Below are 27,874 nucleotides of genomic sequence, written 5' to 3'. Positions count from 1 at the left end.
TGAGGGGTGGTCGGTGGTGCCGGCGCTGCCATGCCGGGGGCGCGGCGCTCTCTCGCCTCCCCGGTGGTGAGCGGCGTTCTCTGCCCGTGCGGGTCCCCGCATGGGTCTGCGGTGGAGAGCGGCAGTGGCGGCGGCGGCGGCAGCGGCGGCGGGGGGAGCGCGGGGTCCAGCGGGCGGTCGCTATGCGAGGCCTCCGAGCAGGACCGGCGTCTCCACGCCCTGTTCCAGAAACTCGACGTGAATCGCGACGGCGCGCTCTGCATCCACGATCTGGCCGTGGGGCTAGGCCGCCTCGGACTGCACCGCAGCGAGCTGGATCTGCGGGTGAGCGGCGGCGGGCGGTGGGATCCGGCCCGGCGGGGCCGAGCGCTCCCGCGTTCGGGGGGTGAGGGGGGGGTTTGGCCGCTCCCCTCGTCCCGTATCCGCTCCGGAGCCCTCTCCGTGCTCGTCTCGGGAGCAGGACGTGGACTCTGGAGACCTTCCAGCTGGGGCAGCGGTGGCACCTGCGCGTTGTAGCAGCCTGGGAGCACCTGCGTCCCTTTCAGCGTCCTGTTCCCCGAGCCAGAGCGGGGCTGTGTGATGCGACACAAATGTCCTTGCCTCAAAGCCACCCTGCCGCCTTGCACACTAGACTCGGAAAAATCAGCTTGCTTGCTACCTGTAGGCACGTACGGTATTAACTCTTCGTAATTAATAGGAGTAAAACCTCAGTGTTTGGGCAGGAAAAACCATAAAGGAAATCGTGTTTCTCCAGGACTCAGGACGGGGTAACTTGCATGCTGGCTTACATTAGTGGAAGGTCCTTTGGAAGCCATTCCTGATTGTACAGGTTTCATTTCATCACCGTGTTCCTCATATGGGTCTGGCAGCGTGTTGCTACTCCTGTTTGCCCAGGATGGCTTATGAGTTTTATGGGTTTGGAAATATCTTAGAATGTAGAGAAGCTGCTGTGCTGTACAGTTCACACGTGGAACATACAGAACATGCAGCTCTGTCTTTCTCTTTCAGTATTGGGAGCCTTTTGTACTCACACTGCTCTGTGTGATGGTGTACACTGGGCTCCAAGGTTCAACATGACGCTGCTCTATTTAATTGTGATTAGTTTAATTTACATGTCTGTGATTAATGGGCTTGTCCTCAGTGCTGCACAGCTTTGCCCTTCCTAGTCGCTTGTATTTTATGTGCAGGGCCATAAAAAAAGCTCAGTATCATGTGAAGATAGGAAATAAACACATGGGTGCCACCAACAGAGTGCCTGAGTTGTACAGGAAGGAAGAAGAGTTTAAGAATAACTTCAGAGTCCCTGAAAAGATACTTAATTCAAGCGACAGCTGGTTTTCTCTCCCTGTTCTGGGAGCGGTGCTCCAGTTCGAGAGTGCTTTACTTGCACAATCCTTTCCAGAGTTTCTAGTTCCTTTCTAACTTTGAATCTCCAGCATCTTAACTTCTAACATTTCTTTTTGATTGGCATTTTCCTAGCTGCTGTAAAATAGAAGAATTCCTTGACAGTGTGATCTTGTGAGTAGTTCAGTTGTGCCGTTTCTAAAAGTAACGTGAGTGCCGTGGGGATTTTTCTGCTGGGTGCATTTGGGCGTGTAAATCTGATTATACTACAAGTCAGCTGTGCATGCCCTGTGACACTGACCTGCTGCCACCTGTGGGGCCCAATCCCTGACCTCTGGCAAAATTCCCTCGTGACCCAGAATGTTCTGTGGTTATGCTGCATGCCTGCCTCCATCTGCCTTCCCTTCTCTTTGCATGTAATTCAATCAAGGCTAACCTTCTCTAGCCCAGGCGAGAGGAAGCACCTTGAAATAAACTGCATTTTTACCTTCCCAGCAGAGAGTTTCTTTGCTTGGCGCCGCGGGAGCGGCACAGAGGAACCATTCTGCGGGGACTGGAGCTCGCTGCCGGAGGGAAGCGCTGGCTGGATGCTGCTTAACACTCCTGTCTTTCTGCTGAAGCCCCTGTCTGTCAGTATTGTTCCTCAGCCCTTTCCTTCCTCTGACTCCTCTTCCATGTCAGTAGTGTGAGGGGGGTGAAATCCTGGCAACAGGGTGCCCAGAGAAGCTGTGGCTGCCCCATCCCTGGAAGTGTTCAAGGCCAGGCTGGAAGGAGCAACTTGATTTAGTGGAAGGTGTCCCTGCCTGTGACAGGGGGTTGGAACTGGGTGTTCCTTAAGGTCCTTTCCAACTCAAGCTGTTCTAGAGTTTGCAAAGTGTTGTTTGTATGGTAGAGCATCCCCTTCAGCAGGGTAAAAACCACTGAGAGTGAGGATGCAGAGTTCAAGACTCTCAAATTCCAGTTAAAATTGTGAGAACAGCTCTCAGCTGGCTAGCAAACTTCTGTGTCGGGCAATTTTAGGGAAAGCAAATAAACTTCCTGTTTCCAAGGCAGTTCTATTAATAAGTCAGTCTTTTTTCTGCTCCATCTTTGGCTAATTATGGCACTCAATGTTTAACTAATGTGAGTTCACGCTCAAGGAAAGTGCTGAAGTGTCAAGATAGAGAACCTTTCTGATTTATCGAGCATGGTGTTTGGAGACCAATTTATGCATAAATCACATGGATGGCTTGTGATTAGTAAATTACTTGGTGGCTCTGGTGCATTTTATTTTTCCTTCCATGCAGCAGTACATTTGATATGGGAGCTGCCTCCTAACGTTTGGGAGCAGATGGAGAAAACATTAGGCTCGTAAAGTGAGGTTATCACCAATCTTAGCTGGGAGCTGCTAATCTCCCTGCGTCAGTAGGCTAAAAGTCCTTGTGGTAACAATAACTTTTGGGCTGAACTTGAAAATGAGCAATATTTTGGCTCCTTCAATGCCTGCGAGTTCTTGCTGAGATAAAACCCTTTGTGACATTCTTGGAAAATTGCTGCCTTCTCTTTTAGAGGTGGCTTTCTGTGGTGAGGGAGAGAAGGGGTTGTACTCAGATGTCCTTTGAGGTGGAATTTGCTTATGTAAACGATACTATTTTTTTGTTGTTTTTTTTTTGTGTTTTAACCCGTGCTGTTATCTTTAAACCAGTTGACAAATAGAGTGTGCCAGACCAGTGAGCCTTGTAACGAAATGCTTGTTTGCACTGGTCAGCATGAAGCAATCCACATACTTCACTCTGTTTGGGCAGTAAAATGATAACCATGTGAATAATTTTTTTAAAAGCCTTTCTTGTTCTACTGTGTGAAGGGATAGTCTTTTACTATCTAAGTCTTTAAATTTCTTCTACCTCTGGATGGTCAATGTCCTGTTACTGTTGCTTGCTGACTTTATATAGACCTATGGAACTTGAAATATGCACTTAATGGAAATATGCTAAAACAGAACTGTTTCCTACTTTGTGTCTGGAGATGTCCTATTGCTGAAAGAATGTGTGATGGTAATACTTGTGTGTTTGCTAATATAACTGTTTTCCTACTGATCCTGATTAACTGCAGGGCTGGAGTGCCATTCCAAAACTTCATCTCTGCTCCTCAAGTTCCAGACAGTCTGAACTGGTGGAATTAATCCCAGCTGCCTAGAGACAGACTGAAGTGGTGAACTTTGTCTGCAGCTGCCTCTTCTCTAGTGGTGCTGAGCATCTTCTGCTGGACTAGTTCACTTTAAGAAACAGAGAAAACATAACCCTTGTCTCTTTTCAGTCTCAAATGTCCTCTTTGCCTCTGCTGTAACAGTGATGTCCTCCTTGGTCTTGTGATACTTTCCCCTCCTTATTTCATATATGTGACTGTGATTGCTCCCTTGGTATCAGCTCCCAGGCTGCTGGAATCTGCTTTCATCACTTCTTCCTTAGCTCTGTATCTTCTCTTTGATCTCCAGGTCCTGGCTTTCTAAACTTCCCCCCAAGGTCTGTTTTTTTACTTTTCCCATGTACTGAAGAAGCAAAGCTGTGCTGCTGCAGCTGGACTCTGCAGTGCTCTGTTTGCGTCAGGCCTTTCCTCTGAACAACTCTGCATTTTAAGTGTGTCCCAGGACTCTTCCAGCTGTGTCTGTGCTGTTCTGGGATAATAGATCAGTTAGTTCTTTTGCAAGTGACTCCATGAATGGATTGAGAAACTCTGTCTACTGTAGCAGTTGCAATTGTAAAAAAATTTAATCTTATTTCTGATCAATACTTTATCTTCTGTCATGACGTCATTTAATTCTTCCCCTCAGGCTCTGTTTCGGTAAGTGTTTTGTTCTTCAGCAGTTTTGAATACTCTGTTTTATACTATGCACAATGTACTGCAATTCTTAGCAACTGTAAGGAGCAGAAGGAGTAGAGACATTTTCCAGTGTGATGATTTCACCTGTTTTCCATTCACAGCCATCTGGAATTGGATGACCTGAGTTTTTATTGTGTTGTAGAAATCAGTTCATGATAAAAAGAGCAAAATTCTAATAGTGTTCTGTAATTTGGACTAGAATCTCTCTCCAGCTGTCATTTAGATTTCCCAGTACATCTCCAAACATACATACATTTATGCATGATCACATTTTCATGGTTTATGTGTCTTGAATCCTGCTGGGGCACTTGTGGAGCTTTTACCTGGGCTTTTGTAATTCATGGTGAGGGGTTGAGCAACACAAGGTTGTATCAGACAAATACTGTTACAGTTTGATATTCCAGTTGATAGCCTTCCTTCTGCTGCCAGCAACTTCTCATCCACCCATCCCTTTACTAATCCCAAAGGATTATCTTTTGTGAATACCCCAAACCAGTTTAATGCAAGGTGAAACCATTTTCAGTAACATGCAAATTAAAGTCACACATTCATGAGTAATGTTTATTAAAATAAGAAGCAAAATAGATAATATTTGCTGGGTCTGTAGGGAGTGGAAGCCTGTTCTTGCTCTGTGTAAATGATGCAATGTGTGGTTTGATGGAGGCCCTGTTCACATGCACTTGAGCAAGAGCAGAACTGTAGGCCAATGATTTAATTGTAGATAAAACTTTCAAATCTGTGTGGTGAGTGGTTAGTTGGTATGAATTTGGGGTTTGTTGCCCTCTCTGATTTAGGCTGAAAACACAAACGAACTCTGTAATCAATCACACGAGTTCTTGACAGCTGCAGAAAAGACTTTGGGAAGACAGGCCTTGGGTTTGGCTCAAGGAAACTTCTGGGCGCAGTGTTGCTTATTAATAGCCTTGGCCAGCAGCCCCTACAGTGAGAGCTTTGGGACAGGGAATGTCAGGGAGATGGGCTGGCACCCCAGACTGTCCCTCTGCCAGGACACAGAGGTCCTGCAGGGACAACAGGAGGTGCTGGGGACCAGGGAATCTCACACTGTCTTGGTGAAAGTCTTTACCCAGACTCGGTCTCTGGTCAGCCCTGCCTTAGTGTGATTAATGCTTGAAATGGGCAGCATGTGTCCACTCAGTGTTCAGAGGGGAGGTTGGGAGCCAGGTGTTAGATGCAAATATGCACAGGAGAAACTTGCTCCTGCATGTTTACCCTGTGTATAAACAAACAACTGCACATGAGACAGGTGTTGCTTTATGTACATATAGAACCAGGTATATAGCTCTTGAGCGATGTTTGTTCTTCCAGGATTGTTTTTTTGTCCTATCTTGCAGAAAATTGGAGAAGCCCGGTGGTTTTCTGGTTTATTTAGCAGGGACCTTTGTCCTATTTGCACAGTGCTAATGACCAAGGGCTGCTGGCTGACCTTTGAGAGATGTAGGTGCAACTTTGACTAGAGTATATAAATTTTAAATGTCAGCATTGTGTAAGTAGAAAGGCATCCTGAATATCACTGATGTGGCCTCACAGTATTACTTCCTGCAGGATGGGGTCTGTTCTCAACTTTGTAGGGAAGTGAATGCCTGTAGGGACTCCTCAGCCTGAGTGGAATGAAACAACAAAACTCATCCAAAGCAGCTGATTGTGCCTGTGTAGAATATGCAGCAGTGCTTTGGTATTTCAGTGTGTTCTGTGGGGCATTTTTTAATAACCAGGGCTCAATGTCTTGGTAAGTAGTGGACATAGCTCCTTGTCCTCATCTGCACAGATTATTAGAATAGTTAATGTTGGAAGAGTCCTCCAAGAGAGTCCAACCTTTGACACAACAACCGTATTAACTAAATCGTAGCACTAAGTTGTTTTGAGATCACCTTCTGGAATGGTGACCTCCCTGGACAGCCTGTGCCAGTGCCTTACAATCCTTTCAGTGAAAAAATGTTTCCTGATGTCCAGCCTGAACCTCCACTGGTATGGCTTGAGGCCATTTCCTCTTGTTCAGTTGCTGGTTGCCTTGGGGAAGAGGTCAACTTCCTCCATGTGGCTAAAACCCCCTTCCAGGGAGTTGTCAGATTACTGAGATAAAGGCAGGTAAAAACATCCAGACTTCAGCATACTTACTGTTTCTTTTAATTTTTATTTTTAACCTAGCTGAATATTGAGCAGAACCCTTAAATGGTTGGTGAGCATTAATAAAAGACATCAAAGCCATAATAAGGACTTGGTCTTTTGTTTGAGAGCCCTATGAAATGGTGGTGCTGCAGCCCTGGGCTCTTGGTTGCACAGAGTATAACATGATACGGTGTTGGGAGGAGGAGAAGGGGGAGGGAGCTTCTTCCTACAGCCCTACTTGTAGCAAATGAGTCTTTGTTCTTGTTCATGTCCTATTGCTATATTTGTCCCTGTGAATGTGGGACATGAGCACAGTTTAATGATGGCCCAGTCTTTGTCTTGGGTGGAGAAGCATAGCTGTGATAACTCGCGTCTGTCTGGGAAGGCAGCAGAGATGCCGGAGTTTTTCCAACTCCCAAGTCATGAGCTGCAGGGGAGCTTCTGGCAGCTAAAGTGGTTTGCAGTGGAGAATTCCGCTCTAAGAGAAATTGTTGAAATTTTTAGATCATGAGTTGCTTGGTATGTGAACCTACATCGTTTAGCCTGAGGGGAGAACTGTGTGGGGGCAGGCCTGGGCCTGGGCTGCTGCAGGGCCATCCTTTCTCACTACCTGTTTTCCTGCTTAACTGCCTGGTGCAGCAAGAAGTTGATTTTCTGAGTATTAAGGGTGCCCTGTCTCTTGGTTCATCCCTGCTCTTCATATAATATGACCTTGTTGGAACTCTCTGTCCTGGGCAATGACTTTGTGCTCCCCCTCCCTGGCCAACTCTCTCTGTATTTTTGTATTTGGCACTAGCTGTGGATGCCTGAATATGTCAGCTTGGGTAGCTAATTCCTTGTGCCAGGGTTTCTGTAACGAGGAGACCTCAGCTGCTTTGTAGTGTTCCCTGAGCTATGCTGTGTCACCTTAATATATGAATGTGCTTGAATGTCACCAGACAGTTTAATTATTTAAGCAGCAGTGGCCAAGATTTTATGCCATGGCGTGAGAAGCACCGTGCAGGGTTAACTTCAACTTTCTAAAAAGCGCAAAGTAGTGACATACTTAACATTTTCCTCTTTCAGAAATTAAATTTGGAAAGATAAGATGTAATTGGTGGAGTCATGGTGGCCCATCCCAGCTGGGGGCTGTTTCTGGGTGGCACACACATGTAGGCAGCAGGGCTCCTTGGGGTGCTTCCAGGAGGCTCCAAAAGGAGATGAGTCACTGCTCATTCCTGCAGGGTCACCTAAGGAACCAGAGACTGCCGTCAGCTCTTCCTGTGCTGGAGGAGAAGGGTCATTGCCCCCAGCACAGTTCTCTTCCCTCTGCCCCCCTTTCTTTTTGCCCTCCCTCACATTTTTTACATGTTAGCAAGTTGTCAGTGATGAGGCTCACATGTTCACAGGAAAACGCTGTGCATTTACTCAAAAGTCTTCTAGAAACCATCTTAAAGCAAAAATGAGTTCCTGCCAGGCATACCAGCTTGGAAAAGGCAAGTGTCTGTCTGAAAACTGGAGTTTTAGACTCAGGAGGTATGATGATGTGGCTGAAAAAGGTACAAGATACCTTAGTTTTATGGCTTACACAGAACCTCCCTCTGCCAGCTTGCAGTACTGAGGAGAATACTTTAATTGAGCAAAACATGTCAGTCTCTTGCTTTTTTCTCTCTCTTTTGTCTCTATTTGGATAGATTACAGCTCTTCATTGTCCGTTTCTGCTCAGGCTATCTAATGACTATCCATTTTGGTGTGCAGGGCTCTGAGGCCAGCTGCCACAGGCGCCTTCTGTCCCCAGTGACTGGTGTGCTGGCCCAGAGCCAGCATTCAGATCAGCCCTCCTGCTTTTTCTGCCTTAAATCCCAGGTCTGGATCATGTAAACAGCTGGAATTGGAGGAATAGCTGTCTCCTAATGCAGATAAGGTTGGGAAAGCTGTTTCACTTGTGGCCTAGGTGTTGGTTCATGATTTCTAGAAAAAGTGAACTCTTGCTCCTTGTGTTCCTTTGTGTCACCTTTCATGCTGGACTCACAGTATTTATTACTTCTTTTTTTTCTATGTGTGAATAATTGGCTTCATCGTGGTGTTGGTAGAGTAATACTTCCCTACAAATTCCCTGTAGGAGTGCAATTGTCATGCTTCTAGCTATAATCATCTTGCTGTTATTAGGTTTATTATTCTGACCTTATAAAATTCCCCACTTGGTAAAATAAATGCCTTTTTTTTTCCTGTATGTGATTAGAAAATTCTGTCTGTTCTCAAGGAGTTGTGTGAATTAGTGTGGTGGCAGAATTCCTCTGAGGTTTCCTTTAGTGAGGACAGAGGCCAAAGAAGCATTGCTGAATTTCTCCTTTAATTACACCCCAGGCATATAATTTCTTGCACAAATTATTATTTTCTTATGAAATCTCTGCATGAACAAAGGAAGATGGGAGTCCCTGATGTGCACACACCACTAATGTTAATACTAACACAGGGGAACAATTGTAACAGTGTCAGGTAACATCAGCTGTTAAATGGGGCCTTGTGAGTATTAAGTGACCACAGAGGACAAATCTCAAGTTCTACTTTGGGTGCTTTGCCTTCTATATCATGACTTGTAGCTGTGTGAGTGGCAGGTCAGCCTGCCTGTTGCTGCAGGCAGCTCAGATGCCCTTTCCACATTTTTTTTGGACCCCATCCATGAGCAGCCTCAACTGGTTACCCCAGCAGAAAGCTCTGCAGTTTTTTGGCTGGGTTAATGAGGTTGTCAGAGGAGCATGGGAGCAAGGTAAGTGCAGGGCTTAAGTGGATGTGTGAGATGACTTGTAGTGGCAGTAAACTTCAGATTGGTTCACAGCTGCTTGTGAAACCACAGCCTTAGGCTAATAGAAGCTGATTCTGAAGAACTGTGCCCAGTTCAGAAAATCTGCTTTGTTCTTCTGGCTTGAGAGCATTAAAAAACTTCCAAATGTCATCTTAAAGGATCTGATTCACTGTGTGTTAGAAAGTAGTTTAACTTTTGTGCTTGTAGCTGTGATGACTGGCAGTAGCTCAGGGTAATGGAGGCATGACAAGAATTCCTCAGTCTTTTCTGCCTGTGCCTGAGCTGTTGACTGCATCCCAACTAGAACCAGATTGTGCCATTCCTCAGAGAGGGACAGGGCTTTCCCGCACCCTCACCCCAGTGTTACTGCCCCTTAATTTTGTAAATTTTTTATGCGTGGTTACTTTTTGGTATGTATCAAATTTTAAGATAAAAACCTTTGTTGCATACTGTACACAGACCTTGTGATTAAAAAGCATTTTTTTCTTCTTAAGTAATTCTGATGTATTTGCAGAAGAATTTTTTAAATGCGGTGTCTGCTATGTACTTGTCTCTCACTTTTTCCATTACCTAGGTTCCTTATGGGAATTCTATGATACCAAGTTCCCAAAAGTGATACCATCTCAAAATTTATGTGCAACTTGGCTGCTTAAGGCTCGCAGACCTTTTAGATTTTGGATCGTATTTTCACATCTAACATCTGTACGGCAGAAGTGTCCTGCAGCTTGTCACTCTCAGAAGTTAAAAGCTGAAAACTGAGGTCCTTTGCTTGCTACGGCTCTTGCTGTGCTGTGTTGGGTAGGGAGCCCCAGGTGATGGAAGCTGTGGGTTTGTACTCATTTTCTCTGCCTGTTAAAACCCCCTAACTTATGGAAGAGTTACATCACTTTGGAAGTGATGCATGCAGTGCCCTCTGTGAACACAAAGAATCTGGGAGTATGAAGTAAGATGATGAGCTGTAAAATGGAAAACGCAGCTGGGTTCCTCCAGGGTGGTGGGAGGCCAACACAGCCTCACCAATCAATGAACAACTGCTGCTGTGGCAGCAGAGGAAAGCGTGGCGTTTCTTGTGGAAATCCAAGCAATATCATGTGTCCCTGTGCTTATATATATTAATATCCTACCTTTGACTAGGTGGTTCAAGGCTCCTCCAGCAGAGCTCGGCCAGCCGACCAACCAGCGATGGTTTAAGCACGGCTCTCACACTGATGAATGGCCGTAAACGCCGTGCTGGGAGCCGAGGGCGGCAGCAGCACAATGCAGCACCAAAGAGCTATTGTAGGCACGGATGAGACTATAATAGACTGGGGAGAGAGAGTGCACTTAGAGGTTAATGCGGCCATGGCTGGGCAAAGCCGGCTTCTCTCTGCAGAACCATCTGCCGCCCTAACAAAGAGCTGCAGCCGGAGCCGCCGGGCTGCGCGCATCCCTCGGGCGCTGCCCGTTGCTTTGGGGCAGCGCCTTCCATGCGCAGAGGCCGCCCGGGGCCCGGCGGGCGCGTTCCTGCTCTGCGGGCGGCCTCCCGCGCCCCGGGCGCGCTCCCGGCCGGCTGCGCGCGCTGCCGTGCTCCGGAGCAGCGCAGTGTTGGGAGCGAGGATTGGCTGGGCACTGCTGCAGTGGGGACGCAGCCTGGGTGCTCAGCATCGCTGCTCAGCCTCGCTGCTCGCCTGGGCTGCCGCTGGGATGAGCCGGGACGCGCGGCTCAGGTGGCAGCTCTGAGAAGCTCCTCTCGGAGAGGTTCCATCTTTTAGCTTTCCTCCTAAGTGCGGCGTTCTCGGCTTCTCTGTCCAAGCCTCCAAAGCGCAGCGTCTCGGCTTCTCCGTGCCAGGGGGCTTGTGCTTTGTCTGTTGCCATCAGATTTCTGAGGCTCTGGTACAATGAGCTGCTTGTCAGGCCAGGCACGACTGCAGTAGCAGCAATTTCAAAAGGCAGGAAGCATCCGCAGGAGCGGTCTGTAAAGAATCGGAGCCGGTGGAGTCGCTGGGTTGAACCTCCCGCTGGCTGCCGTGCCGATTCCCGTCTTGAGGGTGCTTGGTAGTGCAGTCACATCATCCTTGGCAGCGGGCAGCTCCTGAGCTCTCAGGGTTTCCCTGCCTGGGATGCTCGCTGGAGCAGCAATGCTGCAGACCCTGTGGCATTTTCTGTCTAGCTTCCTTCTCAGGGCCACATGCCAAGGTCCTGCAGATGAAAAAGAGGATGAGGCCAGAAACACCACCCCACTTCCAGGCCCCGGGGAGAAAGGGCCAAAGGTGTTGGGGAAGACACAGGACAGAGGGACTGATCCCACTGAAAGGAGACCAACTATCCTACTGGTGGTTGGACCCGCAGAGCATTTTCCAAAGGTAATGGGATATCCAGGGGCCTGAGGAGGGGTTGGTGCACATGACAGTGGAGTGTGTGGTCTGCTGGGAGAAGGGGTATTGCGGATGGAGTGTGTGAATAGCTGTGTGCGTGAATTTGGGGAGGGGGGAGAGGAACAGGAAAAGGGAGCAGGGTCTAACGTGTGTGCTTGCTAGAAAGGAAGGGGGTGGGGGGCCGGGGAGTGACTGAAGAGAGGAGGTGATCTAACCTTCCAAACATGATGTTCAAAGTATGGGAGAAAAATGCTGTTTAGGGGCGTGGGAGAATATGGGGGCCTCCAGGGTTCCTTGGCAACTTGTAAAAAGCATGACTGAGAGGACAGGGAATGATAATGCAGGTTAGTGGCGAGTCCCACCCCTGCACCGGAGACCAAAGAATCAAATGCATCCTAAAATGTTGTGGAGTCAGTCTCTGGTGATTTGGCAAGCCTTTGGTAAAACTTGCATGTTTTGAGCAAATGAGTAAGGAGCTGTATTATTTGAATGGCAGAGCCCGGAAGAGAGTAAAGTCTGTCCCTGGGGAGCGGGTGGCATAAGGGAGAGACTAAAATCTTCGTGAGGATGGGAAGTTCCCAGGGGGTGGGAGAGTGGGGAGGTGGTGGGGGTGCACAGTTGGCAGAGAATAAATGGTGAGGCTTTGTCTGGGGGTAGGTGAACAAAAGCTGCTCAGTTTAGTGCCGGAGCTTCCAGCACAGTGCTGGCGGACTGCAGTTCTGGCTTATTTAATGGAGGGACTGCTGTCTGTCTCCCCTGAGGATGGTGCAGTCAGCTCTGACTACATGTGGTTTAAAACCAAGGCGTGACCAGGGATTAGGGGGGAAGGAGTTGGGCATAAGGCCTGCAAAGGGTGGGAGGTGAGGATGATAGTGAAGGACTGCAGCAAGGATAGGGGTGTGTGACTTTCAGGATCCAGCTTATTTGACAGGGAATTTGGCATGGTCGTTGCTGTGAGCTTTCTCTTTAAAATGAGGGATGAACAGGTTTAAACTGTAGAGCGGATTAATATCTGTTCTGCTGCTGTTTTGAATGGAAACAAGCAGGGCAACATTTCACATTCTGAGGAGCAGAAGCCACTCCCTGCTTGAATCAGACTGAAAAATCTGCAGGGACTTTTGCCTTCATCTCTGTCCTTAGCAGTTAGCACTGTGCATCCCCTTCCAAAAAAGGAGCATGCGCATTTTGAGGAGGACTTTGGTGCACAGAGGTTGAAGAAGGACAGAGGCTCAGAACTGAAGGAAGTGGTGATGAAAGCCTTGAAATTACAGGGCTGAAAATTTCTGGTGTCTTTCAGAGAACAATGGTCTCTCAGTCAGGGAGAGTCCATCTGTTCACACCTGGAAATAAAGCTTTCTCTGAAAGCTGATACCAATCTCCTCTTTCTCGTGTGACCCTGGCAAGTTCTGCTGCATAGGAACTGTAGGATTGGCTAACGGAGAAATACCTAGAGGATAAGGATGAGGTAAAATGGAGTTATTGCGTCTTAGGAAGTAACTACCCATCTGCCAGGAGGTTGTGACTGTGTAATTTTAGCTTGCCCTGATTGTAAAGTAAAACACAGTGTAAAGCTCTTCTGTTGAGGATTATGCAGATATGTTTCACCTTGCAGTTCGGGCTGGCTTATGCTTCATCCAGCCCATGGCTCAGCTGATGGACAGTAACTCGTTAAGATGCAATTACTTGTTTGTGCTTGATCAGGTATCAGGTGTTCCAATTACCTGTCTGAAGGAGAAGTGTTGGGAAAAGTCTCGTACAGCCTTAGGGATAGATAATAAACCACTGTGAGCAAGCAGTGTTGTTTGGTGTTAATAGAAGATGTGGGGGCTTTTGTTCTCTGCCACTGGCTGGCTGTGACCTTGGGAGCAGTCTCTTGACTGATAGGCCTCTTCATTTTGTAAAAACACCTGTTACTACCTCTCTTCTAAAAACACACAAAATACCACACCTGGTACTGGGGTTTCTGTAAGGAATTTATATGTATTGATAAACTTGACTGGAGGGGCTTCCTGGCCTTGGTTCTTCAATCTTCACTTGTTATTGCTATGTTCCTCCTCAGATGTTTGCCTGTTTAAAGCTGTTTCAACATAAGGCTGTTTTTGCAAAGATGGGGAGAAAATATTGATTGCAAATGTGTTATGTTGGCCCTGGATCTGTGTACACAGGAAACAGGCATCATCTGCCCCTGATGTCACCATCTGGACTTGTAACTTTGGATCCGTGTGTTGTTGGTGGAACAGGTCACCTCTCCTGGTTACCTTTATGTCAAATACCACATAGTGCTCTCTGTTGTGCCCGGTCTCTTATCCTTCCCCTGGCAAACCCTTGGCTGGTTGCAGCTCTTTACTCTGCTGGGGTCTCTTAAATCATTAACTCCCCTCCTTTATACACTGTACACTCTCTGTGCTTCGTGAGGACTTTCTGTACTGTCCAATTAATTATAAGCTCGTTTCCAGAAATTAAAAAAAACCAAGTCCGCAGAACCCAGTGAAACCTTCTAGCAATAGGGTTGGAGCCCAGAAAGCTGTTTTGCCTCTGAAGGAGGATGTTATGTGACTGTGACGCTTGCTGGTACTTGATATTTTTAGAGTCTTTTTTTTTAGCGAAGTATATGCAAAATTAAACAGCATACTTTCCTGCTCCTTGTATGGCTGCATCTTTCTGTCCCTTGGGAGGTACCTTCTGGAGGTGATGTAGTAAACCAGCGATGAAGCAGATGCCTAAAAGAGTACAAATGATTTGGAAAGGTTAGCAGGGATGTCAGGGTATGGAAACTGGTAACTCATACAGCATGTAAAGGAACCAAATCCTATAAATAAAATGAAAATGAGTTTGCTAAAGGGAGAAAGAGCTGGGTTTGCCTTCATGGCTCACTTTTCTTGCCATGAAGGAAACATCAGAGGGTATTAGGCAGGCTGGCTCCACATGGCCCAAAATGTGTAGTTTGAGTGGCAGAATTGGTGGATGGAAATATCAGGGAGGAGTGAGTTCATTTGAGCTCTGTGCCCTGTCCTTGATTTGATCAGGAATAGACAGTGCTAATGAGGGATGTACTGTCTGTAGCTGAAGCCTTAAGCTCTGGGCTGAGTGTGCTGCTGCTGCCCGCAGGGGCTGGGGCAGTGGGACTGGCTCTGTGTGTGCTGAGGTGTGGGCAGTGACCCCACACCAGTGTCCCAGCAGCACTGATCCCTGCAGCTTTGGAGAGCTGCCTGGCTCTTGAGTATTTTCAGCTTTACCAGGATTTTTTAGCTGAAATACAAAAACTTCTTAATACTTGTTTAAGTTCCCTTTGTCATTATAACCTGAATTGCTGGTATAAACTTCATTTGTAATCTGTCTCTCCTTCTTAGCTCACTGTCCTGTAATTAACACCCTGCTTAAAATCAGCTTTAACCTCATTAGCTTTCTCCTTTCCTGTGACGTAGGTACTAGGGCTTTTTTTTCCTAAAATGTGCCGATTTTGCCTTTTGTCTCTAGCTGCCAACTCCAAACAGAGTTTCTTAGGAAAATCTGCATCATGTTGGCATAGCAACTGAGCTGCCAAGCAGCTATAATAGTGATGCTTGGCAACTCGTGGGAAGGACTACGGAGGGTCTTAAGGCTTTGTGAAGCAAATCTGAGTTAGATTTGTTCATTTACTACCTGTTGCTGGGGGTACCCTCTCTGCCCCCCTCGGTAGGGACGTTTGGTGTTGGACAGTGGGGTGTAGGTATCCTTAGGGTGCTGCTTGCAGTGAGACTGGACTTGGTGGCAGTGCTGGGGTGTGCTGTGGGCATGCATGCAGTGAGCTGCTGCAGCTGATCTTTAAGAGGATCTGGAGTCCCTGAGAAGATCCTGTTTTCATGCAGAGAGACGTCAGCAGGGAGTAGGTTAAGCCTGGTTAGGTAACCTTGCCGTGGTGCCATGGCAGTGGAGGTGCCCTGGGAAGGGCAGAGGACACCATTGTAGGTCATGACTACCAAGGGTACTGAGCTGCTCTGAGTCATGATCCATTAAGCTTTAAAAAAAGTCCTTGAAATTAAGCCACAGATTAAATATTCCTTCCCAGTTTGTGTGATTGATATGAAGCTCCGTGAACAGCTCATGACAGACCTTGGCTTTGCTTTAGGGAACAAAATACCACAGTAAAGATGTACAGGCACCCTGTGCATGAGGGCCTGAGGAGAGGAGTGCTGGTTGGACTTTGCTCTGCCGGGCAGGCTGTTCAAACACAACAAACACTAGAAAATGTTGCTGTATCCGCAGCAGTGGGGAAGGCTGTTATCCTGGCTGGCTTGAACCAGTTCAGCAAACACACTTTGTTACTTCTAGTGCAGACGGGATTTACAGCATTTGGGTTATTGGCTATGGCTTTTTGCATCTTCCCTGTGTGATAGCTTCTCTCTGATTAATACCATTACTATAACTTTATTTAACATTCATGTTAGCAGTCAGTGATTCTGTCCCTGAACAGCATTGTTGCCTGCTGCATGTTGGTACTCTCTCTGGAGAGATAGGTGTTACCCTGTACCTCAAACTCCACCAAATGCTCAGAAAGCTGTAATTATACCTGCATTAAATGGTGCTTGTGCCACACTCCCTCCAGCCTGGCTTCCTCCTAATAAGAGCTCAGGAACTCGCTTACAAAGCAGTTAAACTGTCAAGGGTAGAAACTGGAAAATGTTGTTCTGCCCGGGACACTTCTCATAGCACAAATCTGACTGCAATGTTTAATTGGAGTCAGAAGAGGATGAAAAATATTAAGCTGGTGTAACTGCTGTGTGGATGCTTAGCCAGGAGGCTTAGAAGCAGCTGGGGCTGGTTTGAAGCCTGCCCTTGATTTGGGTGATTTTCTTTCTATTTGGCTCAATGACAAACCTCCACAGGCTTTATTGCTGCTGTGTTGGTAACTCTGGAGTGCTGAAGAGGGGAGAGCTCTTTGTGTGCAGAGGTTGTCTGCTCTTAGCTGGCACAAGTGGTTTTGGGAGAACTTGCCACCAAAGCCAGTCAACTCTGGCATAACAAAATAACCTTGTAAAAGTGGAAAACTATTGCTTAAGCTGGCTATCCTAAACGTGTATTAAAGCATTAAGTGGCCGGCCTTCTGTTCTTACTGCATTTTAAAAACCTCATTTTTGGGAAGTCAGTGATAGTCCTCCTGTGTTGCATGATGGGAGAGGTTGTGATCAGGACTGGTCCCCACTGTGTAAATCCCCACAGAGGTGAGAGCAGGATCAGAAAAGGACTGATTGGATGTGAAGCACAGCAAGTGAGTTTCCTGGCCCTTGGCCAAAGCCTTTTGGGTTAAGAGAGACACCCAGTAAGAGTTAACCGGCAGCGAGTGTGATGTAAGGACCGGGGTTTAATGAGAGCCAGGTGTTGAGCAACGGGAGGCAGCACACGTGTCTCCTTCGTATCAGCTGGGTGGGACTAAACAGCCCCGGCTTCCCTTTTAAGTAGAAGGGCAGGGCTTGTGCAGCCAATCCCGCTGGAGCCGGGCTCACTCGCAGGCATGTGTCATGAGACTTGCTGGCATTTCCTTTCCACTAGGTTCTGAAATTAGCTCAGGGGAATCACTCAGTTTTGTTTCCCTTCCTTGCTGGTCGTACTGAGCAGGGCAGCTGAGTCCTGGGCTCAGAAAGATGCTCTGCCTCTGTCTGTACGTGCCGGTGCTTGGGGAGAGGCAGACGGAGTTTGAGTACTTTGAGTCGAAGGGGCTGCCGGCCGAACTCAAATCCATCTTCCGACTCAGCCTCCTCATTCCTTCCCAGGAATTCTCCACCTACCGCCAGTGGAAGCAGGTATGGCCCTGAGAGCGGAATGGAGGGGTGGTGTCTAATACCTGTTGTGGCCCTCTTGGGAGGGGGAGAGGTTCATGATGGCCCTGTTGTAATAACTGAGTGAAGCATGGAAACTCTTCTCATGCCCCTTGGCAGGGATTGCTGAACTGGCATGGAGTGAACGCTTTTCTTTTTGATTCTTTTGTTTTGAATTTGTGAGGTCTCGGTGCCTATAAGACTGTTTAAACCAGTTGATGTGAGTTAAATAGAAAAAAAACCCTGGGGTTTCCCGTCTGTGGAGTCTTCTGCTTCTATGGTCTGTTCAGATACAGCATTTCACATCCTCTTCCTCCTTCTTACATCCTTCCACATGCCTCTTTCTGACAGCAGGGCTATAATGTAGAGTCAGCTGAACCTGGTGAAGGTGAGCAGGTTTGTGCTGTGAGCAGGAGAGCAGCTCTGTGTGAGTGACTCAGCCAGGGGTGGGTGGGCTGAGCTGGGGAATGTTATGCAAGAACCTTTTGCTTTGCTAGGGAAGGGACATGCACTAAATCCATGGAGTTCTCCATCCTGATGTGTCACAGCTCTTGCTTTCAGTTTGCTGCTGCCAAGCAGGGGAGGCTTTTTACACCTCTGCAGGGACATGGACAGGTCCATCCAGCAGGCTGGAAGGTGTGTGAGTTCCCACAGTGTGCTGCAGGGGCTGTGACTGCAGGTGACCACAGGAACTTCTGTAGCCAAAATGGCTGTTAATGACCAGATTTCATGTTTGGTGTTGAAAGTGAGGAGATGCAGGCAGATATTTGTTCACACCTCTAGAGAAGATGCTGAGAGCTTGGCTTTCTCACCCCTCACACATGTGCTGTGGGGGTTACTATCGGGCAGGCAGTGTTTCTGTGCTGTGATTGTTGGGGAGGAAGGTGAACAGGGCAAAGCTTTTATTGCCTGCGGTCTCTGATCACTCGGGGTGCATTTCTGCAGTTGTCAGGGCATGCTGAGAGAGAGGGAGCAGTTGCACAGTCACATCTCTCTTACAGTGCCTCCGAATTATTAATGCCTGTCAACTGGTTGGGGGTTGCCAGTGAGAGGGAAGCCCTGATTCAGCTGTTCAAGCCCAGTGTGCTGACAGGAGAGGGGTGTTGGTCTATATTTAGCCCACAAGTTGGATATGAGGTCGTATCTGGACTTAACAACGGTCATATGATAAATGGCAGGTCAGGAATGGTGGGCATACCTTGGAGGTCAGGGCAGCTGGGACAGCACTTTCTTATTTAAGGTTCATAAAGTGATTAGGAATAATCCTCATAGCATTAGGGCTAAGGAGACAGGACTCAGTGGGTGAGAGAGAGTGAATTATTTAGTACTGAAGTAATTTAAAATGACATTGAAACAAAGACTTAGAGCTTATGAAGGGGACTGGTCATAGACTGAGGACATATCACAGTGAGTTTAGGCTTACCTAATACTTTGAAGCCTAAACATTGAACAAGATACTGGTGAACAGAGGGTTAACCCAGTGTTTCTTCTCAGCTCAAAGCTTCTTTAACAACCCATCTGCTGTTAACATAAATGTTACAAGAATTAAAACAAAACTTTGGGTGATGCACTAGGCTGAATCACACTCATTGAGTGTTGCTCACTGATTCATGTTGGAAAAGACTTGAAGGCTGTCAAAAGCAAGTGACTGAACCAGAAGGGGGATAGGAACTCCCTGAACCACATTCTTGCAGTCTGGAGATCACCTCACATATCCAACATGTCCAAGTATGTCCTTAGAGAGGACAGTCCATGGGCTATTGCCTCAGTGAGTTGCAGTGAGTTAATTAGTCATTTACCTCGTCCTAGATGTCTGGCACAGTTTGATCTTGATTTTAGCTTTGTCCTACTAAGAACCTATTCTTGCTCCATATACATCTCATGGAAACTTGTGCAATTAAAGCACATAGCTTCAAGGTGCCTAAACCAGTTCACAAAGGATTTTATCTTTGGCTGTGTTCACTAGAGCTGGACAGGAGTTTGCTGGCTGGAGTTAGTTACTGCCAGAGGGAGCTTATTTCTCTAAGGATTGTAGTAGGCACAAAATTCCTTTTGCTGTTCAAGTTTTTTTATTACCTCAAGTTTTGTGATTCACTTTTAATGCAAAACTGTTGACTCATACTTAGTTCAAGAACCTTCTCAAGGACTTTGCAATGTGTTAATCAAGATACAGTCCTGAGGTTAGATACATGACACTAGAAGAATATCCCTGATAAGACCATGAGGCATTCCATGTGTGGAATGGACTTTGGGAAACAGCTGGAATCGGGTGACGTTTTTATGTTACCATGTGGCTCAACTCTTTTAGAAGAATTACAGTTCTGTCATCTGCTTTTTGGAGAAAAAGTCAAAGTCATGTGGGAAATGTTTTTTAAATATGGTAGAAGGAGGAAGATAGATCTGTCTGAATGAACAGAGGAACTGACAGTTCTTGGTTGTTTTCTGAACAGAAAATTGTGAAGGCTGGAGACAAAGACCTGGACGGACAGCTGGATTTTGAGGAATTTGTTCACTATCTCCAAGACCATGAAAAGAAGCTGAGACTGGTTTTCAAGAGTTTGGATAAAAAGAATGATGGTAAACACCTCTCTCCTGCTCATGAGTGGACTGGTGCATGTGTCAGCCTCTAGTCTGTGTCCTCGAGCTCACTGGTTTATCTTTGCAGGCCGCATCGATGCCCAGGAGATTGTCCAGTCTCTCCGGGACCTGGGAGTCAAGATCTCTGAACAGCAGGCTGAGAAGATACTGAAGAGGTGAAGATTCCACTAGTTTTTCTGTTTTATGTTGAGGGAGCTAGAAAGAAATATAGGGACATGGAACCTGTCTCTTGTTCCCCTGTATGGACTTTCCAGAGACTTTGGCTCCTCCCTTTTTTCCTATTATTTTCCATTTTGATTTTTCTCTGTGAATGGACATACAATTATAAAATCATAATGCTTTTTGAGACTTACTGTCAGAGTCTCTCTCTGTTGGGGGGAGGTGCTTGCACCTAAGCTGATTTGCATCCCTGTCTGATTGTCCTGCTGCCCTGAGCTTGCTGCTTTGGAGATGGACTTGTGCAGTTGTTCTTTGGAAATGCTGAGTGCTTTATGCATGTGGCACTAACATGTTAACAACCACTTATTTGTGCTGTTTTCTTCCTCTTTTTTTTCCCTCCGCTACCTTCCCTCTGTCTGTTTGCCTGTGTGTCAGAATAAGGACGGGACACTTCTGGGGTCCTGTCACCTAGTAAGTATTATTTTCCCTTTAGTGTCAGTTATGTCCCTGAATTTGGTAGGAGGGGTTGCTAATACTGTTGTGGGCTGGTTAGAAGGGAGAGAGAGAGGGGAGAAAAGAGAGCCCACTTCTACCTTGGCATTGTTAGGTAAACAGAAGTTTCCCTAGCTTTGTCTTGTGTCTCTTTAGAAGTCTTTTAGCAGTTGCTTTGCAAAGCTCTTTTTGGTGTAGGCCGGCACAATCAAAGGGAAGGGGAGGAAGAATTTGTCACCCAGTGGGAGTCTGTACTCACTTGATGATCAATCTTTTTAGCATGGATAAAAATGGGACAATGACAATTGATTGGAATGAGTGGAGGGACTATCACCTGCTGCACCCCGTGGAGAACATTCCTGAAATCATCCTGTACTGGAAGCACTCCACGGTAAGAAATAGCTCCTGTACAACAGGTCTCAGTCTTTGCCCAGCTTCTTGGTCCAAGTCCTGGCCTCCAGGAGCTGCTATCAGCAGTCCTTATCTTTCTCTTCACGGTTCATAGTTTCCCTGTAGCCCTGGAAGCTCAGTTGCTTCCTGTCCTCTGCTGTAATCTTGCCACATGTCACTGTCACAGCTGCTGGCACAGGTGGTAACGACTGCAGCACTGCAGGGAGATTAAGGTGTTCTCTTGGTGTGCACCTCCAGGAGCTCCTGCCAGTGGCCAGCCCCAGCTGGTTCAGGACCTGTTAGAACTAGAATCTGATTCCACAGGCAGCCATCCTTCCTGGAGTTATCTGTACATGAATAGTATGTAATGAGATTTAACTGCCTGTGAGCTTGGAAGGTTCTGGAGAGGTCCAGCTTTTTTTGCCATGCAACTGCCTGCACTTGGTCAGTTTGTTCCTAAATATGACCCACAGTATTTTGATGTAGACAAATGTTCAGCAGTTGCCAGGTTCTTGGAGAGAAATCTTGACAGTTTCCCCTGTGACACGTTCTAGCAGTGGCAGCTCCTGTGGTCAGGCACAGCAGTTAGTGGCTGTAGATAAGCTGCTGGCTTGGAACAAACATATCCTGTACTTCAGCACTTGGTGCTAATAAAGAGCAGTAAAACTTTGGCAAGATTGTAAAGCATTCCTTAACACCTTCTATTTTTGCAGATCTTCGATGTAGGAGAGAATTTGACTGTCCCTGATGAGTTCACAGTGGAAGAGAGGCAGACAGGGATGTGGTGGAGACATCTGGTTGCAGGTGGAGGTGCAGGTGCCGTGTCCAGAACCTGCACAGCTCCCTTGGACCGTTTGAAAGTGCTCATGCAGGTATGATGGAGCAGTTCCAGTTTGTTTAAATACCTGAGCAGATTCCTTCAATATTTATGGTTACCTGGGAGGTGATGATGTTCATCAATACAGTACAGCACTCTGGCCAGTGTTAATCTCATCATTCTTTTATTGCTATTTTTAAAATAATTTTCAATTATTTGAGTGGTCAAAGTAATATAAAAAAGTTATTATTCATTGACTAGAAAAAGTACAGGGGATCTTTTTGGAGGTAGACATGTCAAGACTGTCAGTAGTAAGACAGTTTTCCATAAACTTGAGTTTTGGTGAAACAGGTTAAAATCCTATATTCCTTTGAGAGAACCTGAGGCCATGAGAGTTGAAGTGAAGTGGTGGTCAGTTGGCAGAGCTTGTATGCAGTATTAAAAGCATTAGAAAGGGGTTGGAAAATTTTGATTTTAGCTGGCTTTATCACTGCACCTGCTCTTGAACCAGCTGAGAAGTTGGTGGGTAGTTGATCCTGTGCTAGGTGTGGGGAAAAAAAACGAGACAGTTGCCTATTTAACCTTTCCTCCCATTCCAGAGGGAGATATTGATTAGATTGATTAGTTAACGCTAGACTTGGCAAAAAAGAAAAGAAGCTTGATTCCCTATTGTAGAAGTTATCTGGAAGGGATTAAAGCCTTGGCAAATCTCTGGGTAAATAAAAAAAGCGGCCTTTTGTCCCTGGATTACAGAAAAACGTTGCAGTGTTGTAATGGGGACTGGAACTAATCCAGGCTTGTCCCTCTCCCCCAGGTTCACGCCTCCCGCAGCAACAACATGTGCATCATCGGCGGCTTCACTCAGATGATCCGCGAGGGTGGCCCAAGGTCACTGTGGAGGGGGAATGGCATCAATGTGCTCAAGATTGCACCTGAGTCAGCCATCAAGTTCATGGCCTATGAGCAGGTGAGGGCACAGACAGGCAGCTGTGGCTGCAGGAGGACAAGCTGAGAAGAAAACGATGGCTGAGATAAGTGATGGAGCCTCAATGTCTGTCTGTTTTGACTTCCGCAGATCAAGAGGTTCATTGGTACTGACCAGGAGATGCTGAGGATCCACGAGCGGCTCTTGGCTGGTTCTCTGGCTGGAGCCATTGCACAGAGCAGCATCTACCCCATGGAGGTGAGGCTGGAGGCTGGGAGTGCAGCCTAGGAGGGCTCATGATTTGGGGCAGGGATGGGAAGATGTGGGTAGAACACCAGCACTGTGATATTTAAATAATGAGTTCTCAGAGGTGATACCAAGCAGTACTGCTTGCAGGACACTTGCTGTGGGTCCTGACAGTCGTGCTTCTAAGAATGACTTTGTCTGTTCATTGTTGTCCTGTAGATCTTCATGCTATTTATTCTTGTCTTCTAGGTTCTGAAAACACGGATGGCTCTAAGGAAGACAGGACAATATTCAGGCATGTTGGATTGTGCCAAAAACATCCTTGCAAAGGAAGGAATGGCTGCCTTCTACAAAGGCTACATCCCCAACATGCTGGGAATCATTCCATATGCTGGTATTGACCTGGCAGTCTATGAGGTATGAAGCCTTTAACCTATTGTTAGGTTAAGCCCAACAATTACTGTATTATGTTTTATTTTATTGTTAACCTATTGTAGGGCTTTGTTGCTTGTGTGACCTTATCACCTATCAATCATGACACAAGTTTAAGTAATTTATCAAAGCTTTCTTGAATAGCCTCAGGGGGCACAAATGTATTTTTTTTTTACCCAAAAAAGGCTTAAAAAACAATCCAATATGATGATTATACTTCATAAACCATAGTCAGCATCATGCATGGTCCCTGGTTTCTTCACAAGAAAATTGCAGCAGAAAATAAAGGAGGGATTTTCCTCAGGTTACAAGAGCAGCTCAAAAAGATTTGAGAAGCCCTGTGCTTCTGGTGGAACTTTCTGGATCTTTACTCTAGATCTTTCATGAAATGTAATATTCCTTTGCTTTCCTCTTCCCTGCTAATGTTGGGCTTGTTCCTTCCAGACTTTAAAAAACACCTGGTTACAACGCTATGCTGTCAACAGTGCTGACCCTGGGGTGTTTGTTCTGCTGGCCTGTGGCACCATCTCCAGCACCTGTGGACAACTTGCCAGTTACCCCCTGGCCCTCGTGAGGACACGCATGCAGGCCCAAGGTGAGAACTTCTGGAACAGTGGGAACTCCTGCCTTTGTTTTTGAGCAAGGCTAAAGGTTCTCTAGTGTAAACATTGCAACAACAGCCTCAGCTGGTCCATGCAGCTGAGCCACAGGCTGTTTGTGATGCTGCAAGGGCACAGTGGACTTTGCTGCCCTTTTAACCTCTGTGGCCAAGGACCTCCAGGACAGAGGTTCTGTTTTGCTCAGATCAGCAGTTCTGGGCTGAGGGCATCTGCAGAGCAGTTTGAGAGAATGCTTGCTGTGTGGGGCATGGAATGGGTAGCTGAGGAATTAATGCTGTCCCCCACAAAACACCTTTGCTGTGGGAACATCTGAAAGCACACAGATCAGAACTGCTCTTGGAAACAAAATGGTTTCCAGACATAGGCTTCATTATTTATTGTGGCTTTTCCTGTTGCAGCTTCAGTGGAGGGTGCTCCTGAAGTGACCATGAGGGGACTGTTCAAACACATTCTGAAGACAGAGGGAGCGTTTGGGCTTTACCGGGGTCTGGCGCCCAACTTCATGAAGGTGATCCCTGCTGTGAGCATCAGCTACGTGGTGTATGAAAACTTGAAGATGACTCTAGGTGTGGACTCGCGGTGACCAGGAGATGCTGAGGACTGGGAACTCTGAAATCTTGGGATGCAATCCCAAGACATATAAGCCATCTCTCATTCTGTGAATGTGTCGACACTAAGCTGACTTAAGCAAAGCTGTGAAATCTCAGATTGTGAGTCAGTAAGGAAGGGGGAGGGGAGGATCTGGTGTCCTTTTCCATCTTGCTACTCAGAACTCCACATAAACTATCACGGGGTCCTTTTTGTTGGGCCTTTTGGGAGACCAGGAGAAGAACTCCTGGGAGATTTTGAGGCTGGAGTTGCTGAGGTCAGTTCCCAGCAGTATGACAGAGTAGCAAAGATTTGGGTTACAGGTCTGCTCTCAGTGCCTGTACAGAGCTGTTTGCCTACAGATGAGCACCTTCTGACTTGCTGGAAGAGCTTCTTTTTCCATTCAGAGAGCTGCTTTTTCCATTCAGTTGTTTAACTTCCTACCCATTGTTTAAATTTGTACAAACCTTGTGTAGGAGCTGCTGCCACACCAGGCTTGTTATGTTTACAAATATTCCTTTGGGTGGGAGACATTCATGTTCTGCTTCCAAGAATTGACATGAAATGTAATTTTGATCTGTACTGGTTTGGAGGGCTGGTGGGCAGTGGTTTATCCAGCCAGGCTGAAGGTTACTTAAGCCAGCCTGATGAAGAATTAGAATTATTTATTTTTTATAGGTTTAAGTGTGTCTCATAAACCCACTAACAAGATGCACTTACTAACAGAAGCAGCAGACTAGAGCCTGCATGCCTGTATCCTTTGCATGCCGGGATTGGCTTGTCTTATTCTCTGCAGGGGCTTGGAAAGGGGAAGGCAGGAGAGCCCTGGGCTGCCCGGCACTGTGATGCATGGCTTTAGTGAACAAAGACAAAATAACTCACAGCTCCTGTGCAGCTGTGCTCCCAGCACGACACGAGAGCCCCTGTGCATCGTTGCATGGACCTCTGAATTCCATCCTGCCTGGTGCCAAGGAGAGCTCGAGAACCTTTTCCAAACCCCGTGCCTATGCTGCTATCTTACCTCTTTAGACCTCTTGGTAGATGGATGTTCAGGTTTCCATTGGTGAGATGGAGGCCCCAAGTTAGGAATGTCTGCTGTGGGAAGGGGTGTTAGGGAGAGGGGCTGGCTGTCACTTGGAGAGGTGAGCTTTCAGTCCTGAAGACATGCTTGCTTGTCTTTCAAAGGGTGCTTTTCATAAGGCTAAGGGAAAGAGATGGCTTTAAAATTTCTCTTGATAGCATTATGGGCTGCTTTAGTTAATAGGATCCAGCTTCTGAGGCCTGGGAGATCCTCACCCAACTTTTCATTTTGGGTAAAATGGACCAGCGTTGCATTCCACTGTTTTACTGCTTAAAGCATATTTATTTTGTATTTATTTGAACAGAGTTATGTCACATTATTTTTATAGGTTTGTTTAAATATTGTTACTGTGCTTGTATTTCTTCTTTAAAAAGTTCTCTATTAGTTATTTTACATCACACAGCTGAGTCGTGGGGAGGGGTGCTAAAGTCACTCTTGTACTTGCTCCTCTGGGGCTTGAACTGCCTTTTCCACGTCTGGGTTTGTTGCTGGAGGACCTCAGCCCAGAGAAATTCTGTAGCAAGAAGCCATAGGAGAGAAGGGAGCAGGTGAGGAAGCAGAACCTTGGGGAGAGGGTGCACTGTGAGGCTTGCCTTAGCTTGGAATTGCCTCTGTGCACAGTGGAAAGGCTTTGGGTGGATGGCTGAAGTTGGGAAGTGGAAGGTCTGTGGATGTCACAACAGTTAATTAAGAACGCTTGGGGGACTTTATTGGTAAGGGGGGAAGAGAGAAATCTCAGGGACTAAAGACAATACACATTTCCAGAGAGATGGAAGGAAACTTGCACTTGGACACGAGCTGCTGCATTTTTCTATGAGGCTGAATCAGCAGACCCTGCTGCTGAGCCAGTGCTCATCACATGCAGGAGGACACTGTGGAGATGTGTGTGAGAAATTGGAAAAGGATTTGCTAGCACTCAACAGCTGCTTTATTTTCTGACAGATTTTGGTGGTTCCTGGAGAGTCTCCCAGGTGAGATTCTGCCTTGACTTTCAGTGCTGTCAATAGTAGCCACATGGAAATCTAACCAACAATGGATTAGTGATACGATTTTTTTTTTCACCCCCCTCTTCCTGAGACCTGTCATAAATTCTGCCGTGGCTCCTTCCTACCAGTGTGGCCTAATGAGAATATGAATATCAGAATGCAAAAATCAATGCAAAATGACAACCATCTTTGTAGCTGTAACCACAAATTGTTATAATGCAAATCTAACTCGGATTCTTCATGTAGGAACAGTCTGCTAATAAAGGTCTGATAAAGAGATACCATGTCTCCATCTTCCTCTGTGGTTTATTGGTGCTCTTTGGGGCTGGACTTTTCCTGGGCTAATTCTCACCAAGGACATTGACACTGGGAAGGATTCTCACTATGAAGACCTGGGAGAACAGAATTCTTAAAAGCAAAGCCAGCAAGGTCAAGGCTGACAATGTTGGTGATGAGTCAGGGATGTTCAGACACTGTTTACCTGTCTCTGAGTGTTGCTGGACTTTGCTCATCTCTGCAGTATCCATAACACTCTGTTCAGAGAAGTGAATTTCCCAGAAGAACTGAAAGCTCTGCAGTCCAATTATCCCCTTGAAAGAGCCTGGCTTATATGGTTTTCAAAACAAAGGCTTTGTACAAGTTTTTTCATGAATAACAACCCAGGACCTACCCTTGAAGGTCATTCAGGAGCCATACCTGGTAGTGCAAGTGGCCTCTGAACTTGGTTAACAAAACTTGCTGTGGAGGCCAGACTGTCTTTGTTTGTTCCTTATGTCTCCTCCTGTAATTCAAGGCTTTTATTCAGCTATAAATCTGCTCATAAAGTCTGGGTTTTTGTAATCTGAGCCACAGCTCTCCAGTGGTGTCAGCTGAGATGGGCCCTTGAACTGCAGCACTGGAGGCTGCTGCCAGCATCCCCTCAGCCCCCCTGCCCTCTGCAAAGCTTGGGCAGTTACATTTCACATCACAAGCTGATAAAGAGGTGGGTGAAGCAAGGAGTGGCTGGATACCTGTGCCTTGAGACCTGGAGGGAATGGGCTGAACTTATTTTTTTATCCTGCAGAAAAGCAATCTCGAGGGGGGACCTTGTCACTCTCCACAGTTCCCTGACACGAGAGGGTGCAGTCAGGTGGGATCTGGCTCTGCTCCCAGGGAACAAGGGACAGGATGAGAAGGAACAGGATGGGCTCAAGCTGTGCCAGGGGAGGTTCGGATTGGACATCAGGAGCAATTTCTTCACTGAAAGATTTGTCAAGCTTTGGAAGGGGCTGCCCAG

At 46.7% G+C, this 27,874-nt stretch overlaps 1 protein-coding gene across 6 annotated transcripts; it reads left to right on the top strand.

The window, feature by feature from the left end:
• On the top strand, nt 1-25,976 carry SLC25A25 (solute carrier family 25 member 25). 6 transcript variants are annotated; one of them, XM_083875653.1, is made up of 11 exons: nt 1-324; nt 19,715-19,841; nt 19,930-20,017; nt 20,457-20,492; nt 20,793-20,904; nt 21,617-21,775; nt 22,535-22,687; nt 22,796-22,903; nt 23,141-23,308; nt 23,768-23,918; nt 24,342-25,976. In XM_083875653.1, exons 1-11 carry the CDS (start codon nt 31-33, stop codon nt 24,524-24,526), a joined length of 1,581 nt encoding a protein of 526 aa, XP_083731779.1. In that variant the 5' UTR covers nt 1-30; the 3' UTR covers nt 24,527-25,976. The 6 variants fall into 6 exon arrangements, with proteins under 6 accessions (XP_083731779.1, XP_083731780.1, XP_083731781.1 ...); XM_083875655.1 differs by lacking the exon at nt 1-324 and adding an exon at nt 11,218-11,457; XM_083875657.1 differs by lacking the exon at nt 1-324 and adding an exon at nt 16,901-17,249.
• Nucleotides 25,977-27,874: the final 1,898 nt, after the last annotated feature.

Source organism: Zosterops lateralis (genome assembly GCF_965231275.1).
Source record: "Zosterops lateralis genome assembly, chromosome: 20".
NCBI classification, from domain to species: domain Eukaryota; kingdom Metazoa; phylum Chordata; class Aves; order Passeriformes; family Zosteropidae; genus Zosterops; species Zosterops lateralis.
This window is presented reverse-complemented; position numbering and strand designations above follow the sequence as displayed.